The sequence below is a fragment of the Chelonoidis abingdonii genome, chromosome 9 (genome assembly GCF_003597395.2).
Source record: "Chelonoidis abingdonii isolate Lonesome George chromosome 9, CheloAbing_2.0, whole genome shotgun sequence".
Classification (NCBI taxonomy): Eukaryota; Metazoa; Chordata; order Testudines; family Testudinidae; genus Chelonoidis; species Chelonoidis abingdonii.
Window position 1 is genome coordinate 16,043,621 of NC_133777.1, and position 16,833 is coordinate 16,060,453.

Genomic DNA, 16,833 nt, shown 5'->3' on the forward strand with positions numbered 1-16,833 from the left:
AACAGATTTGTCTCCCCATACAGCAATCAGATCCAGTATCTCTCGTACGGTCCATGCTGGAGCTCTTTTTGGATTTGGGACTGCACCGCCACCCGTGCTGATCAGAGCTCCACGCTGGGCAAACAGGAAATGCAATTCAAAAGTTTGCAGGGCTTTTCCTGTCTACCTGGCCAGAGCATCCGAATTCAGATCACTTTCCAGAGCGGTCACAGTGGTGCACTGTGGGATACTGCCCGGACGCCAATACTGTCGATTTGCGGCCACACTAACCCTAATCCGACATGGCAATACCGATTTCAGGGCTACTCCTCTTGTCGGGGAGAAGTACAGAAAACAGTTTTAAGAGCCCTTTATATCAATATAAAAGGGCCTCGTGTGGACGGGTGCAGGGTTAAATCGGTTTAACGCTACTAAACTCGGTCTAAACGCGTAGTGTAGACCAGGCCTATGTCACTAGTTCAAACTCAGTTCACAAAGATAGTGACCAAAAGTTGTTACTCAGATTACTATTCGGCAGTCAATAATGAAGCAAGTTGTCCGGATGGACCACCATCTCAGAGTCCACATCACAAAAACAATCACAGTGGCACTGACTAAATCCTTCTTGGCACTCTGAGGAGATGTATCAAGAACTGATGAGTCCTGAAACTGAACTATTCTAAGTCAGCCTCCAAGTTAGGGTTGATGTATGTTAGCAGAGCAAGGCAGGAAAGCTTGCCCTGCTGCTGCTCTCCATGCTGTGTCTATACTGTGGCTATGACGACAACTTAGGTCTTAAGAGTTCTTGATGCAGGACCTTGCATCAGTGCTAAATTCAGACCAAAAAAACCAAACCACACTAAAAAGTGAGGAAGATAAATGATCACTGCAGCAGAGACACTAGGACCAGCTTTAAACTCCTCCTCTACAAGTAACAGACATTTAAATGCATGAGGCCCACATAAAATATTTTTAATTGAACTCAGCTTAAAAACAAGAGGACATCATCCAGTTAAGGCTAGTCTATTTTCTAATTCCAACATTCTGGGTTTCCAGTACCACACAGGTATTGGAGTTTATTTAATTTATGTATTTTTAGACAAGATGGACCACCACATGTTGAGAAAGTTATCCTCAGGCAACAACCCAGAAATAGCTCTGCCAAGAACAAAACAAAGACTCTTCTGTGCTCTTACATACCAAAGCCAAGAAATCAGCCCATGCTAACAGTAATCTTTCCTAGTTTATAGCACAGCATTTTTTAAAATGTGCGTAATCAGGATCTCTAAAAATTCGCATCCTTCTGGTGGTTTATTTTGACATTATAAGCGTTGCCACAATAAGATGATGTTGTCAATGAGAACTAGAACCTTTAGAAATTTTAAAGTGTGACTGGGCTGAAAGGACAAGAACTTTCTTCTTGCACATTTAACATAAAATTTGGTAAAACACCCAAACCCATGCACCTTGAAAACTGACAGCTTGATTGCAAAGTGCCTAAATGCAACTACATTGATATATTTACTACACCAGTATCCAATATTCAGAGTGATTTTTCTAATCAACTGCAGCAGTTTTGTTCCTCACTTTTGGAAGGGAAGCCAGAAGCTATGATACTACAGCTGTTCTGCCATTTAAACTTCTGATGAGTTATATTTGGCTTCAGACAGGAATGTAAAATGATACTCCTCAACAGATCAGACATTAACGTACCACCAGGACTTCTTCATCATTCTTGCTGAGAAGCCCCTGTTAATTATTTCAGTCTCACTACTGCTAAGTTACTGTTCAAATCTGTTCAATTTTTACATCAGTGACATGATATGACCTACGTCCTAGTCTAGTCACCCGGTAGCACAACACTCCAATATATAGCATGAACAAAGTTCAGATCAGCCAAAAGAGGCAGAGCACTATCGGGGTCCACACTGAGGATGGGACGAACTCACATACAAGGAATGCTGTCTTACTCTGGCCTACTCCTGGATTAATGACTAGGTTTCAGAACGTGCTGATTCTAGCTCATTTTCCATATCATCTGAAAATATCACTTGCACAGACTACTCAATTTCTCCCCTTTGTTTTAACTTGGTAACTGTTCAAGGAACTTGCATAAAAAATTTAATAAGATGAAGTACACTACTGTATGGGCACCATCTTCAGCTTAGTCAAAAATCCAAAGAAATATCAGTTTAATATCAGTTATGTCTTTCTCCCCAAAAGAAAACAACTAAATCCCACCCACTCAGGGACATGGACTTGATAAAGTAACATCAACTACTGTAATGCTGCTTTAAAATTGTCCTTTCTGTTGGCTTATTTATTTATTTTTAAAAGAACAAATATACTCTAGGAATATGAAGAGGCATTACATTGGTTTCTGATAAACACATTGGCTGGGAACGGCGAACCGTTGCCACAGGGAGCTGAGGGGCTCCATGCCTGTGAACACTCCAGGTAAACAAAATGATAATGTATTAGATATTCAATTCAATGATTCCATAGAATTTAAAATCATCAAATTTTGGTGTAGCCCCGTTTATAAGCCAACCCTCGCTCTTTGAGGCATCACTTTTTTACCAGAAATATTCGGCTTATGAACAGGTATCTTATCTTCCGTATTAATGGAATGGGACTCACTGAAACCTAAAGACAATCGGTGTCATATTGAAGACTCAAAATGTGGGCACAGCATAAAATAAAGTAGATTTAATATAAAAACAAACATATGAGTTGCTACTGTTGTGTTTTTATTATTCATTTTTATATTTCAAATAAATTTTTGTAATATAACTGGAGCTGCCACCAAATTTCTATCCCTTTAAGGACCCCTCCCCAGAATTTAGGCCTAGCTTGGCATGGAGTACAGTGGACCTTGGTTATAAGTAAATACTACATAAGGTTAAAAAAAATATAAAGAAACATCAGATGACATTCAATAGGAGAACATTCCTGATCCTTTAAGGCATCAAGCCTCTGCCAATTGAAGAAAGTGTCTGAGGTCATATGGCTTCCCCTATTTCAGAATAATCAAGGTAAGAGTTGAAGTTGAACACAACAGCCAACAGCAATAAAAACCAAGAGTCAATGAACAGCTGTGTACAACCTGTTTATAGCAATTAATGATATAGTTCAGTGCTGGCTGTCATCTATTTTGCAAAATGTGAAACAATACCACTAGGAGAGCATATTCTTCCTTGGACACATACCTAATTCCCATAGATGTTATTGGCTGTATTCTCACCCTGAGGACAGACAAAATATTAATATGATTTCCCACTTGATTTTTAAAAGGGAACTGGCTATAATACATAAAAGGTTGTTGAAAGTTTCCCATGGAAGCTTAAAACGTCAGATGTTTTGCAACTGGTTCGTTGTACTGCAGCAGTAATCTTCACATCAAGGCATTTAATCACTGCTCCTCTGCCAACAAAGGTGAACCTTAAGGACAAAGGAGGGGAGCAAGTGATGGAACAAATTTAAGGGTGGTCTCACTCTCACAACATATTCTTATCCTTTTCTCCAGCTTAAGTCCTTGTTTTCAGAAGCCTACCAACAGATGCTGTCTTCAAGGGAAACTCACTCTCTGTCCTCTTTTCCCTTCCCCAAACTGTCACGTGCAAAAAGTGGAAGGAAGAATCTGGAGGCTTTTAAAAAAAGGCATATGCATACTCTGAAAATGACTTCTCAAGAACAGTTAAACATGGACTTTACCAAGTTTAAAGCACAATTTCAACCTGGCTATAACACTTTGGTCCTGTCTGCACAGGGAGGATCATGCTTACAAGCTGTTGGTTTACATTGAGTATAACTATTAACCTGTTTCAGGAACTCAGGCCTATTTCAGAGTGAAAATGGGGCTTTTTTGAGTAAAGATAGTACTTTTATTATCAAAACTGAATAACAGGAGGGGTAAAAAAAACTGCACACACAAAAAAAGTGAATTTCACCCAGCTATATTTCAAAGTAAGGTAACTAGTGCAATTCAATGGACTTAGAAATACTTTTTAAAAACAGAACCATTTCCTTCTGCAGCTTTATTATTCTTTTAATTTTTAGTCAAAAGACGACTTTCATAATATTTTAAAGACATATGGTATTAATATTTTTCTTGGACTTGCATATTCCTTGGTTCTGTCTGCACTATAACTTCTTAATAGTTTAACTACTGTATAACTCTAGGCCATGGAAAGCCATTATGCTTTGTTTGAATAACTGAACAGTAGGCACTTACAGATGGCACCTAGGAAGGAAAGGTTATTTCCAGGGGGAAACCAAAACTCTGCACTGAAAGTCAATGGAAATTGTACTTCTCAATCCCTTGGTGCTTTTGAAAGTCTCCTCCGTATCGCAAGTTTACATATGGAAGTCTCTGTTTACCATCACGATATTAACAGCACACGCCCATGCATCTCACCATGCCCTAAGAAGACAGACTCAGGTTACAACAGGGGTTCTCAACCTTTTTCTTTCTGAGGCTCCCCAACATGCTATAAAAATTCCCAGGCCTGTCTGTGCCACAGCAACTATTTTTCTGCACATAAAAGCCAGGGCCAGCGTTAGGGGATAGCTAGCATGGCAATTACCCAGGGTCCCATGCCACAGGTGGCCCTGTGAAGTTAAGTTGCTCAGCCTTTGGCTTCAGCCCCAGGTGGTGGGACTATGGTTTTCTGCCCTGGTCCCCAGCAAGTCTAATGCCAGCCCTGTTTGGTGGCTTTCCTGAAACCTCCTCATGGCCCCTTAGTGGGCCTCAGACCCCTGGTTAAGAACCACTGCTCTAGATACTAACAACAAGTGTCAACTGGAAGAAGGTTGTTTATGATGTGGACATTTTCCACTAAGAACTAGACAGATACCACCAATTCATTTCACAGATACCACTATGCAGCTGTCAGATGGTAATCCACTGATAGTTTAGAATGAGTGCAAATCAGTGAACTCTCAGTGCCATTACTGACGTTCAAAAACCAGGATTCCCAGCCTCTTGGCAGTGGAGCACTTGGGAAAGAGGATGCCTGCCTCTTTTTCTGTCTCAGAGCTGCAGGGTCATTGCTGGCTGCTTGATGGCTCTCCTCCTTTTCCTCTGCATTTCCCTCCCTCCTCTCCCCTAAATGGAACTACACAATACTCTTCATAGCATCTACAAGAGAAAGAGAGAAGTGCTGTGCGTAGGATATCTACCATATTTTCCAAAGAGAAAATTGGACACCACCAGCTGCTTGCCAGAGGGCCCCCCCGCATGCTGTTGCTGGGTCGCTGGAACCTGTGGGGGTCCCTCATGCTGGAAAGCTGCTCACTCCCACACAGCCCTGCTTCCCCCCTGCAGGGAGCCGGCATCTCCACTTGCCCCCTCTCAGCTGCACCCTATTTTTTTTTATTTTTTTTTTAAACACAGAAGTGGGCATTTGTCCTGTTTGCTCTTGCCAACTGATCATGTCAGCAAGAGCAAACATGACAAATGCCTCCTTTTGGAAAAAAGTCGGGAGTGTCAGGACAGGGCTTAAAAAAGGGACTGTCCTGGTCAAAACAGGACATATGGCCACCCTAGCTGTGTGCCACCATTATGGGCAGGGATTGTTCAGCAACAGCAAGTGGAGCAGCACTGTATGGAGGGTAAACAAGGCAAGAAAGCTTGGGGAGGGAGAACAGAGTGATTGAGAAGGACAGGGAAACACTGGAAGAAGAAAACTATGAAACAAAATGGGAAGAGAATTAGCGAGTCATCTTCATGATGTGCATCACAAAGCTAGACTGCTTGTATTTGCTGTCTATAAACATGGTCGTTCGTACCTTTTGGCTGTCAGTGACTAATGGTAATATTATTAACTAAAACTATTTGAAACACCGAGCACTAGGACAGCCCAGCATCGCTAATGCAGCATTCATACATCTGCAGGAAAAGATGTTGGTGCTGAGGTTCAAGCCCTAAGGTGAGCACTGTTCAACTGGACTAATATTTAAAAATGTAAATGAGTATAAATAATTTATGCTAAGAGGCTGTCATCAAGAAAAGATTCGGTGTAAAGAGAAGTGAGGAAGTATATCAAGACCTTTTTTCTTTCTCAGAGAAATTGTATAGTACTTTTATTTTTCTCTAAATACTTGCCTAACTCATCATACCCAAAGCTTTCCCTGTCCAACCTCTGCGTTCATATTCCTTCTTCTAAAAGCATGTATTCATGGTGTGATGTTACACCTCATATTCTTCATAGAAATACTGTTAAGATATGAATATGGCATAACAGATATATTTTATGCAACATGGGTCATGTGAGATATAATTGGAAAGGTTATGATTTACTAAATGTATAATTTCTGTATCTAAAGTTAGGAATATTGACTATATAACAATTACAACTGTGTGTATACGTGGGAAACACTTACCAGACAGCAGACCATCTGCCTTGATGGGCCATTAGGAAGAAACATAAGACTTTGAAGATACTAATCTCTCTCCTTCCTGAGAAGCGTCCTGGGATGTTGCTTTGACACTGCTGATAGTAAAGCATCCTAGCTGTATGGCACATATTAAGCAAAAGCTTTACTTTTAATAACTATATACCTAAATGAATCACATGTTAGAATTAGAAAGGCTCTAATCTGTACCATATTGTATCAATAGTAGCTAGATTCTTCTTAAGTGAAAAATCCAGTTATTTGATTGGTGAACAGTGAAAGACCAGTAGAACCTCAAAGTTAAAATGTTAGCAAGATATGTTTTCCACTATGTATAGCGTACACATAAAGCAAATACAGAATTCAACATATTCTGAGGGGAGTGGGAATTGAAAGAAAAGACAAGCAGCTTCCCCAGATACTGAATGTAACTCAATTTTAGCTGTGTTGTGACCGGATAAAATTTTCAAAAGTACCTAATTCACCAGAGCTTAATGCTTTTGGAAATGTTACTGTTTGTAAGTAAGCTGAATACTGAAGGAAGAATCACGGACTTGATACAAAGAAAAAAAGGCAATTAAAACACTTAGTTGGGAGAAGGTCATCCAGCCTTCCTGTAATTTTTATTACAATTTTACCCCCAAAAAGGAAGGTAAAAAAAGCTAGTACTTCATGGCACTTTAAAAATAATGCTGGAGTAACAACTCAAGTTAAAAGCAGCAGAGAATCCTGTGGCACCTTATAGACTAACAGACGTTTTGGATCACGAGCTTTCGTGGGTGAATACCCACTTCATCAGATGAATGTAGTGGAAATTTCCAGGGGCAGGTATATATATGCTAGCAAGGAAGCTAGAGATAACCAGGTTAGTTCAATCAGGGAGGATGAGGCCCCGTTCCAGCATGAGGTGTGAAAACCAGGGAAGAGAAATTAGCGGTTCTGTAGTGCAAGCATTCACAGATCTTGTAATCTCTGCTGATGGTGCAAATTGCAGAGAATGAAAGCTCAGCAGTTCCTCTTGAATCTGTCCGAAGTTTTTGCACAGAGCAAGGATGGCCACCCTTAAGGCTTCATAGGTGGCGCCAAGGGAGGTGAAGTGCTTCTCCTACACGTTTTTGTATATTGCCATTCCAAATCTGATTGTGTCCATGCATCCTTTTCCGAGAGACTGGTCCGTTTGGCGATGATACATAGCAGAGGGCATGCTGGCAATGAGGCGTATTATACAGTGGACGTGCAAGTGATGAACTTGGGCGTCGTAGTAGTAGCGTTTGCTGACTGGTTAGTCCTGTGTTGTCGCCGTGTAGTATTGTGGCAGAGTTGGCACCGGGGTTGTTTGCATGGAATTGGTCTGAGGCTAGAAGCTACTAATGCGTGCACCAGAACTTCAGGACCAGACTTCAAAGAGAAAATGCTGAGCTCAATCATCGCAAAATTTGACACCAATCAGCTCAGGTCAGTCTGAACAAAGACTGTAATGGCTTGCCAACCAGAACCAGTTTTTCCTCCCTTGGTTTTCACACCTCAATTCTGCTAGAAACAGGCCCATGCCCCCGAATGAATAACCGGTTATGCTCTAGCTTGCTTGCTAGCATATATATACCTGCCCCTGGAAATTTCCACTACATTCATCTGACGAAGTGGGTATTCACCCACGAAAGCTCATGATCCAAAACGTCTGTTAGTCTATAAGGTGCCACAGGATTCTCTGCTGCTTTTACAGATTCAGACTAACACGGCTACCCCTCTGATACTTGAACTCAAGTTACTGGCTTCCAGATCTGTGCTTAATGAAAAATGATGGCCTGATGTCAGATTCTGTAAAACCAACTAGAGTTTGAATAATTTAACAAAGATGCTGGAAACACAGGAATAACATTTTGCACCCGTATGTGCCAGAAATAAATATACTGCTACTTTAAAAAACGTGAATTAATACTGTCTCCACTAAAGGGCAAACAGAAAAGGATGATCAGAGCTCTCATACATCTTCTAGCTATGTCAAATAACTAGGCCGAAACAGGTATCTACCTTTAGGAGAGTCTGCCTATGTAGGAGAAAACAGTCCTTCCTATATGCCCAAACACCAGAAATTCAAAAAAGCAAATAATTAATGCTTTCCATCACATCTATGCCTTACTATTATGATGATGATGATGACTACTACTACAGTGCCCTAAAACAGAGGTGGGAGATCATTGTGCAGCCTCCCCGCAAACAGACTCAGCAGTGACCTGCACCCAATCCTGACAAGGGTACAGGTGGGGCAGAGGGACTGGATGCACAGGGGTTTGTTGGGGGGTTCTGGGTGCAATGGTGATGGGACTCTGCAGGGGGAGTGGTCCAGGTGAAGGTTACTGTGGCTCAGCAGGGTGTGTGTGTTGGGGTTTGGGGGCTCAGTGGTGGAGTCCAGATGCTGGGAGTAAGGCTCGGTATGGTGGATATCTGGGTGCAGGTGGCTCATCAGGGTGGTCCGAGTGCTAGGGAGGAGGGGAAGGCTCGGCTCATCAGGATGCTCTGGGTATGAGGGGGAGTCGGGCAGGTGGAGGAGCAGCTCCCTGTACAATGATCCTTCCCCCTGCAGCTGAGGAGCGATGGGTGCAGGAAGCATGTGGGGCAAGGAGGGGAGTCTGCAGATCTTCCTACAGCTGGGAGAGAAATCTGGGGGTGGGTCTGACATAGCCCCGGATGTCGTGCAGGGGAAAATGAAGTCCCGTCCTCCCCAGCCCAGCCGGGACTAGCAGCTTAGCCCGGCATAGGGTAGGAGCCACCAGCTGGGTCTTCCCCAGTCCCGCCACCTGCCCCACAGTGATTTACCTCTCTGCTGGCTGCCCTGGGCACCTGAAATATACTGCTGAGGAGGGTCGCATGACTGCTCTTGTGGTTTCCCTTTACTTCCCTGTCAGAAAGTCATTTTTCTGTGGGAAAGTAAACAAATTTGCAGGGGGACATAAATTCTGCACATGTGCAGTGGTGCAAAATTCCTCCAGGTGTAATTATAGTGCTTAAAGAGTACTAAGCGCAGTACTAAGCCCAAGAAATCCTTGATATAATGGACATCTTAGTTCTTTTTTCCCTTAAGCTATCAGTTTAGATGAAATGCTTATTTTGGAATGTTTTATTTTTTTAGTACAAAAAATATTTTAAAAATAAAGTTTTACATTGTAACAATACGTGGTTTTTCATGTTGATACAAATCTAAGAACTAACAGCTTTCTTTTAAGATTGTATCTACTCAGCAGCTTCTTTGGCATCACCAGACAAAAGAAATCTCAGTCTGTCAAAACATTACCTGAATGGTCTAGTGCGTTAGAAAAATCCATGCACTCCCAAGGTTTGCCAAGCTTTAGCTTAATGAAGACTGTTTCACTTGCACTTCTAAAGGAGATTTAGAATGGAAATGACATCTGATCCTTCGGTAATAAACAGTGATATAATTAATATTTAATGACTGCCCAGCAGAACAGTTCAAGTACTGATTTTTACATTATATAGAGATGTGATAGAGCTTGTTTCTTTAATACGAACTTTAGTGTACTATATGCAGCACCTTTATATCCATACGATCTTTGCTCATTTGTGTTTCCATAAGAGTTTGGAAGCAGTGTCTGTTATCCTGTTTCCACACCAGCAGAGAAAGTAAAAACATTTTTAGGTCCTACAGAAAGTGACGAGATGACAATTTGATGGAATCTGTGTATGTGCAATTAAGGAATTTATTTGATATTATGAACTCTGTATACTTAAGCCATTTACCATATTCTTAACTCATGTCCCCTGTCCAAAGTCGGTCTTTGAAAGATACAGCAACTAAAGGCCTCCTACTACTGAACAGACCTGCCCCAGAGAAAATGAGATGGCTAAAGTCTGGCGGAAGCCAGTTTTCTCCAGATTCTATGAAGTGGGCTGGGGTTTGTAGCAGCAAAATTTCTAAAGGAGCAGAACAAAGGAAGTAGGGGTTAGTTGTAGGATTAAGGGGTCATTTACATGCAAGTTACTGCACAAGTTAAGGTGTCAATCTTCAGCACACCAGATTCCTACCCAGTAATTTGCCATGAAATTGCTACAGCGCAGTGAAAGTCCCAGAGCATGGCTTAGCATATTACGCTCTGAAGAAGTAGTACACTAAGCCATACGCCACCGCAGTCATGTCTATACAGTGAGTTACTGCACAGCAAGCTGGTGTGCTGTAGCACCAGACTCTGGCTTGCTGCACAGCAACTCAACATGCAGACAAACCCTTATAAACTCAAGGAACTCACAGAGCCAGGAAGAGGAAGGAGAGGGGGCAGGCTTTCATAGCAAGGGAGCCTGTTTAACTGTGAAAGCAGCAGAGCAAGAAGGCAACTGGGTGATTAGAAGCAGAAGCCATGTGCAGGAGGGGGCTGTTCCTAGACTCCTTAGAGCAGTGGTTCTCTACCTTTCCAGACTATTGTACCCCTCTCAGGAGGCTGATTTGTCTTGCATACTCCCTAGTTTCACCTCACTTAAAAACTACTTGCTTACAAAATCAGACATAAAAATTGAAGTGTCACAGCACACGATTACTGAAAAATTATAATTTTACCATATTACAAAATAAAGCAATTGGAATATAAATATTGTATTTACATTTCAGTGTATAGCATATAGAGCAGTATAAAAAAGTAATTTATGAAATTTTAGTTTGTACTGATTTTGCTAGTCCTTTTTATGTAGATTGTGATAAAACTAGGCAAATATCTAGATGAGTTGATGTATCCCCTGGAAGATCTCTGCATACCCCCAGTGGTATGAATATCCCTGGTTGAGAACCATTGCCTTAGACGAATCTGACCGGAGTCCAAAGAACACCTAAAAGCAGAGAGAAAGCTAAGACAAGCAAATGCATATAGATGTTTTATTGTTTTGCCTAGGTCTGTATATCTTTTGTGCTATCTAAAGTAGTATGATTGGGTTTGGGGATCCCTTACGAAGTCTGTGTCTGTTTCCCATCCACCCTGCCCCCTACTACAATGTGTCCCTGAAGAGCACCCACAAGGTTGGAGCTCTGGGAAAGGGTATGCTTAAGCTACTTGGGAGCACTAGTCCTGGAGGCCTAAGCCAGCTGGGTCTTGGGGCACCATCTCCATGAAGGGGTAACAGACAGAGCCTGTGTCAAGGAAGCGTGTCAGAGAAGCAAAAGAAAAAGACAGGGCTGCAGTCTACTCAGATCAAGGAAAGCTTAAGAGCACGAGTCCAGTGTGATAGAAAACGAACAAAAGCTTGTTGAGCCCTTCCAGGTCTGTGTGATAGAACAACATGAGCAGTGATTTACAAAAAAAAATCCTATCTACACATTTTAAACATACTCAACTTTATTAGATTTAAAAATCCCTGCACAACGGCTCACTTTCTAGAGTCCCGCGCAGTAGCAGAGTTATAACAGAGGAGGACTGACTCGCAGGCAAGGCGTAAGGGAGATAATCACAACTAGCTATAGGAAAAGTGCTGTAGTCAGCCAGGAGGTCCTTGCATGCTTAACGCTGGAAGGGAGAAATGTCCTACTCTTCTCAGTGCCATTAACAAGGGGCAAAAGAGTTCCCATAACAATAGACGGGCACCTAAAAAGCCACACAAACTCCCATATTGAATGACTGGGCACTCCTGTGGCTAAAGATTAATCAACTCCTAATAGCTGACTTGTTTCTAATTGCCTTCCTACACCAAAATTAGAAACCTATGAACCACCACTGGGTCATGAATAGTCTCCATTGCAATGAGTTTATTTAAACCCTTGAGTGGGGCCTAAACATCAAGTAGTGAAGATGTGAAACTTGTGTAGGGGCAGGGAAAATCAAAAGAGAATCTCAGCACAAACTTATAACACAGATGCTGATAGTAACCTATTCTAAATCCTCTTTTCTTCTAAAAACTGCTGTCCAGGTATCCCTGCACTATGCACAGCAACATCTCTGAACCAGCAGCCACCGCGATCATAGATAGGATGGCAAAGGCAGCAAAGTCCAGCACAGAAGCATGAAACTAGAACATTAAACAGTTATAAATCACCAGGACCAGACAGCATTCAGCCAAGAGTTTCGAAGAAACTCAAATATGAAACTACTAACTGTGGTATACAATCTAACACTTAAATCAGCATCTGTACCAGATGACTGGTGGATAGCTAATGTGACACTAATTTTTTAAAAAGGCTACAGAGGCAATTTTGACAATTACAGGCCAGTAAGCCTGACTTCAGTACTAGACAAATTGGTTGAAACCGCAGCTGAACACAATAAGTTGGGAAGAATCAACACAGCTTTTGTAAAGGGAAATCATGCCTCACCAATGTATCAAAATTATTTGAAGGTGTCAACAAACATGTGGACAGAGGTGATCCAGTGGACATAGTGTATTTGGTCTTTCAGAAAGTCTTTGACAAGGCTTCTCACCAAAGGCTCTTCAGCAAAGTAAGGACCTTATCCCACTGCTCTCACGGATCAGTAACTAGTGAAAGATACAATAGCTAGGAATAAGTGGCCAGTTTTTACAGTGGATAGAGATAAATAGCAGAATCCCCCAAGAATCTGTACTGGGACCAGAGCTGATCAAAGTTATTCATAAATGATCTGGAAAAAAAGAGTAAAAGGTGAGATGGCAAAGTTTTCAGACAATACAAAATTACTCAGAGTAGTTAAGTCCAAAGCAGACTTCAAAGAGTTGCAAAGGGATCTCACAAAACTATGTGACTGGGCAAGAAAATGGCAGATGAAATTCATCATTGATAAATGCAAAGTAATGCACGTTGGAAAACATAATCCTAATTATACATACAAAATGATGGGGTCTACATTAACTGTTACCACTCAAGAAAGAGATCTTGGCGTCATCATGGATAGTTCTCTGAAAACATCTGATAAATGTGCAGAAGTCAAAAAAGCTAGCAGAATGTTAGGAACCATTAGGAAAAGGATAGATAATAAGACAGAGAATATCATAATGCCTTTATATAAATCCACGATACACTCATAGCTTGACTACTGCATGCAGTTCTGGTTGCCCAATTCAAAAAAAAGATATATTAGAATGGGAAAAAGCACAGAGAAGTGCAACAAAAATGATTAAGGGTTGGGAACAGCTTCCACATAAAGAGAGACTAAAAAAACTGGGACTGTTCAGCTTAGAAAAGAGACAAATGATAAGGAATATGACAGAGGTCTATAAAATCATGAACGGTGCGGAGAAAGTGAATAAGGAAGTGTTATTTACCCTTTCACATAAAACATGAACCAGGGGTCACCCAATTAAATTAATAAGCAGCAGGATTAAACCAAACATAAGGAGGTATTTCTTCACACAATGCACAGTCAAGCTGTGGAACCTGTTGCCAGGGGATCTTGTGAAGGCCAAAAGTATAACTGGGTTCAAAATGAATTAGATAAGTTCATGGAGAACTCGTCCATCAATAGCTATTAGCCAAGATGATCAGGGATGCAACCCCATGCTCTGGGTGTCCCTAAATCTGTGACTGCTAGAAGCTGGTACTGGAGGACAAGGTATGACTCAATACACTGACTTCTTCTGTTCACTCCCTCTGAAACATCTGGCACAGGCCACTTTCGGAAGACATGTATCCGACGAAATGGGTATTCACCCACGAAAGCTCATGCTCCAAAACGTCTGTTAGTCTATAAGGTGCCACAGGATTCTTTGCTGCTTTTTCAGAAGACAGAATACAGGGCTTGGTGGACCACTGGTCAGAACCAGTATGGCCATTCTTATGTTCTTAACAATTCTATATCTTTCCTGTGGGAACAGCCAGGAGATTGGAACGTCAATGAGAGATCAGTTTAGGTTGATTTGCCCATATTCAGCTGATGGGGTCTAGCAAGAATGGCATTACAGCTTCCTTCTCTGACAAGGACCTTCTAGGCTCATTTGGGTGCAAAATCAAAGAAAAACCCTTCTATAGAGTTCCTGCCCATCTCATCATGGCAAACCCAGCCCCACCAAATAGCCAAGATGAATTGTAAATAAAACTATGTATTTCTTTATAGACAAAAGCAACTGAAATATTAGCAAAATATGAACACTTGAAAAGTCCTCCTTTAAAGGGACAATGTCAAATATTACAAAACAAAATATAGATTTAAGCCTAAAAGTAGATTAAAAAACATGATGCAAAGAACATTTTGAAATAGGGAGGAGGGAAAATGAGATCTAAAGCTCACTTCCAACATTAAAAATACAAACATAACAGCAGAGACCCAAAAAGTGAAACCAATTATAAACAGAAAAACTGACTCTTCTAAATTCACTGCCCAAGGTGACTAAAATTCAATGTGGAAACAAGTAGTGGTCCAGTCTGCCCGTTTAGCTTGCAAGAGTTTCAATTTGGTTTATTTTGCTTTTGCTACACAGCAATATTAAAGGACTTTTCAAAGAGTCTCTGTACCTGTGTACAGCTATATAGGAGAAGACAGATACCCAGAATATTCCAGTCAGAATGGGTTGACAGATCAGGCTCCATCTTGTCCCTTATCCTAGGGTTTTCTCTGTGTGAACTTACTATTATTACTCCAGTCCAATTCAGCCAGGCTGGTATTCTCTGTGACTCCTCAACCTGGTCTTGACTCAGTATGGGCTGGTGAGGCTGAAATATCTGCACTCTCTTATTATGGATTACCCAGGATTGATCCCACTGGAGAACTCATCAAGAGATATTCCAGCACTGATCCAAACCAAACTGGCTTCTTATCCACATCTCTCACCATTTTTAATCCAATATGGTTGCCTAGCTACGCACACAGATTTCCCCCAATACTGATCCAGTTCAAATCGGCCAGGCAGTGCCCTAAAATCTCTCACCGGCAGATTTTCCTCTCGCAGAATATCTCACTCAATCCATAGACTACTCCCATTGATTCAGACCCGTGTTGGCCAAATTCACCTGCCCCATGTCCCTCGAGCCCTTCTATAGATTTCCACCAGAATATATCCTGTACCAACCAGCTAGAGTATCAACTTCTCAGCTCAGACTCTGCAGTATCCCTCAGTCCAATCCCCTCTTATCTCAGACTCGTCAAAGATTATCTAGCCCAGATTCCTCCAATACGCAGAACTACCAGCCTCCTTCACCTAGGAACTCCCCACACATTCATTTAAGCAGCTCCCCCCCCCGCCTCACCTTGACTGCTCCCTATGACTTAGTCCCCGTCCCTCAGCTTCCTCATCCGAAGGCTCCTGGTGTCAATTCGGGCTGTGCCCGTCGCCCCCTAGCCATAGGCTCTGTGGTGCTGACCCACTCCCAGTGGCCCTGCGCCAGCTCCAGACACATGTTCCCAGTTCCAGCCCAAGTCCCCCAGCCCTCTCACCCACAGACTCCCCAGTAAGGAGCGAGCCAGCCTGCCCAGCCCCCTCACCACCCCCGGGAGCCCTGATTTTGATCCACTCCGCCCCCGACCCCTCGCTGTTGATCTGTTCCAGGCCCGCTCAGCCCCTCACCCGCGGACTCCCCGGTGTTGATCCAGTCCGGGTTCGCCAGGCTCGCGATGGCGAAGATGTCGGCGGCCAGAAAGAGGCATCCTGAGATGATGGTCAGTTTGTCCATCTCCTCCGGCTCCGGCGGCTCCCGTGTCCGGCCTCCGCCCGGCTCCCACACCGGGCCCGGCCGGGGACTCCTCACAGCTACGGCTCCATGAGACCTCAACTCCCACCCTCCCTCCGGCAGCAGTACCAAGAATGGAAACCCCCCTTTCCCGACAACACCGGAAGTGAACCCGGGGCTGGCGTTGGGGGGGGGACAAAGTGCTCCGGAAGTGAAACCCAGTGTCTTTCACATTTTCCCCAGACGGGGCAGGGCTTCCATAAGGGGGTGGAGCCTCCACGGCGACGGGGCGGGGATCCCATGAGACTAGACCAGCCTTCTCCAGGGAGGAAGGGCGGAGCGGATAGCGTAGTGGGCGTGGTTTTTGAAAATGGGCGGGGCGCTTATGCAGCCAGGTGCAGGGCTTCTCCAAGGGGTATGTAGAGCTGCAGAGGGGGGATGAGGCGTTTCTAACAGGTAGGGGGCAGGCCCCTCTAAGAGGTGCTGTCAGCCAGCCCATAGGAGCCTGGCAGCCCCCTCCCCCCGTGGTGTTGCGCAGGAGGGGCAGGATTATGGGACCAGAGCCTGGAGAGTCCATTCATGCTGGGGAATGGAGGAGTTTTGGAGTGGGGAGGGCTCTCATTTGGAAAGTGGCATTTTTATAAGGGGGTTCATATTTGGGGAGGGAAGAGTCCCTCAGGGTTTTTTTTGGGGGAGGAGACTCTGTTTTGGGGGGAGGGTCTTATTTTGGGGTGAGGAGACTCCCTTCTGTTTTGGGAGTGCAGGCCTCTCATGCTGAAGGAGGCAAATTCCTCCCTTGTGGGGGGGAGGTCTGGGACCTTGCTGCAAAAATTAAGGCAAGGTACCCCATAATTCAGGCCTGCAGGGCAATTTCAAGCTCCAGTGCAGAA

The 16,833-nt window shown here is 43.1% G+C and overlaps 1 protein-coding gene across 1 annotated transcript in view; it reads right to left on the reverse strand.

Annotated features, from left to right (window-relative positions):
• Positions 1 to 16,114, reverse strand: part of MOSMO (modulator of smoothened) — a 48,358-nt gene extending 32,244 nt beyond the window's left edge. The window contains exon 1 of the mRNA XM_032802151.2: positions 15,841 to 16,114. Within this exon, the coding sequence (XP_032658042.1) occupies positions 15,841 to 15,946 (106 nt within the window). The 5' untranslated portion in view covers positions 15,947 to 16,114. The remainder of the gene's footprint in view (positions 1 to 15,840) is intronic.
• Positions 16,115 to 16,833: the final 719 nt, after the last annotated feature.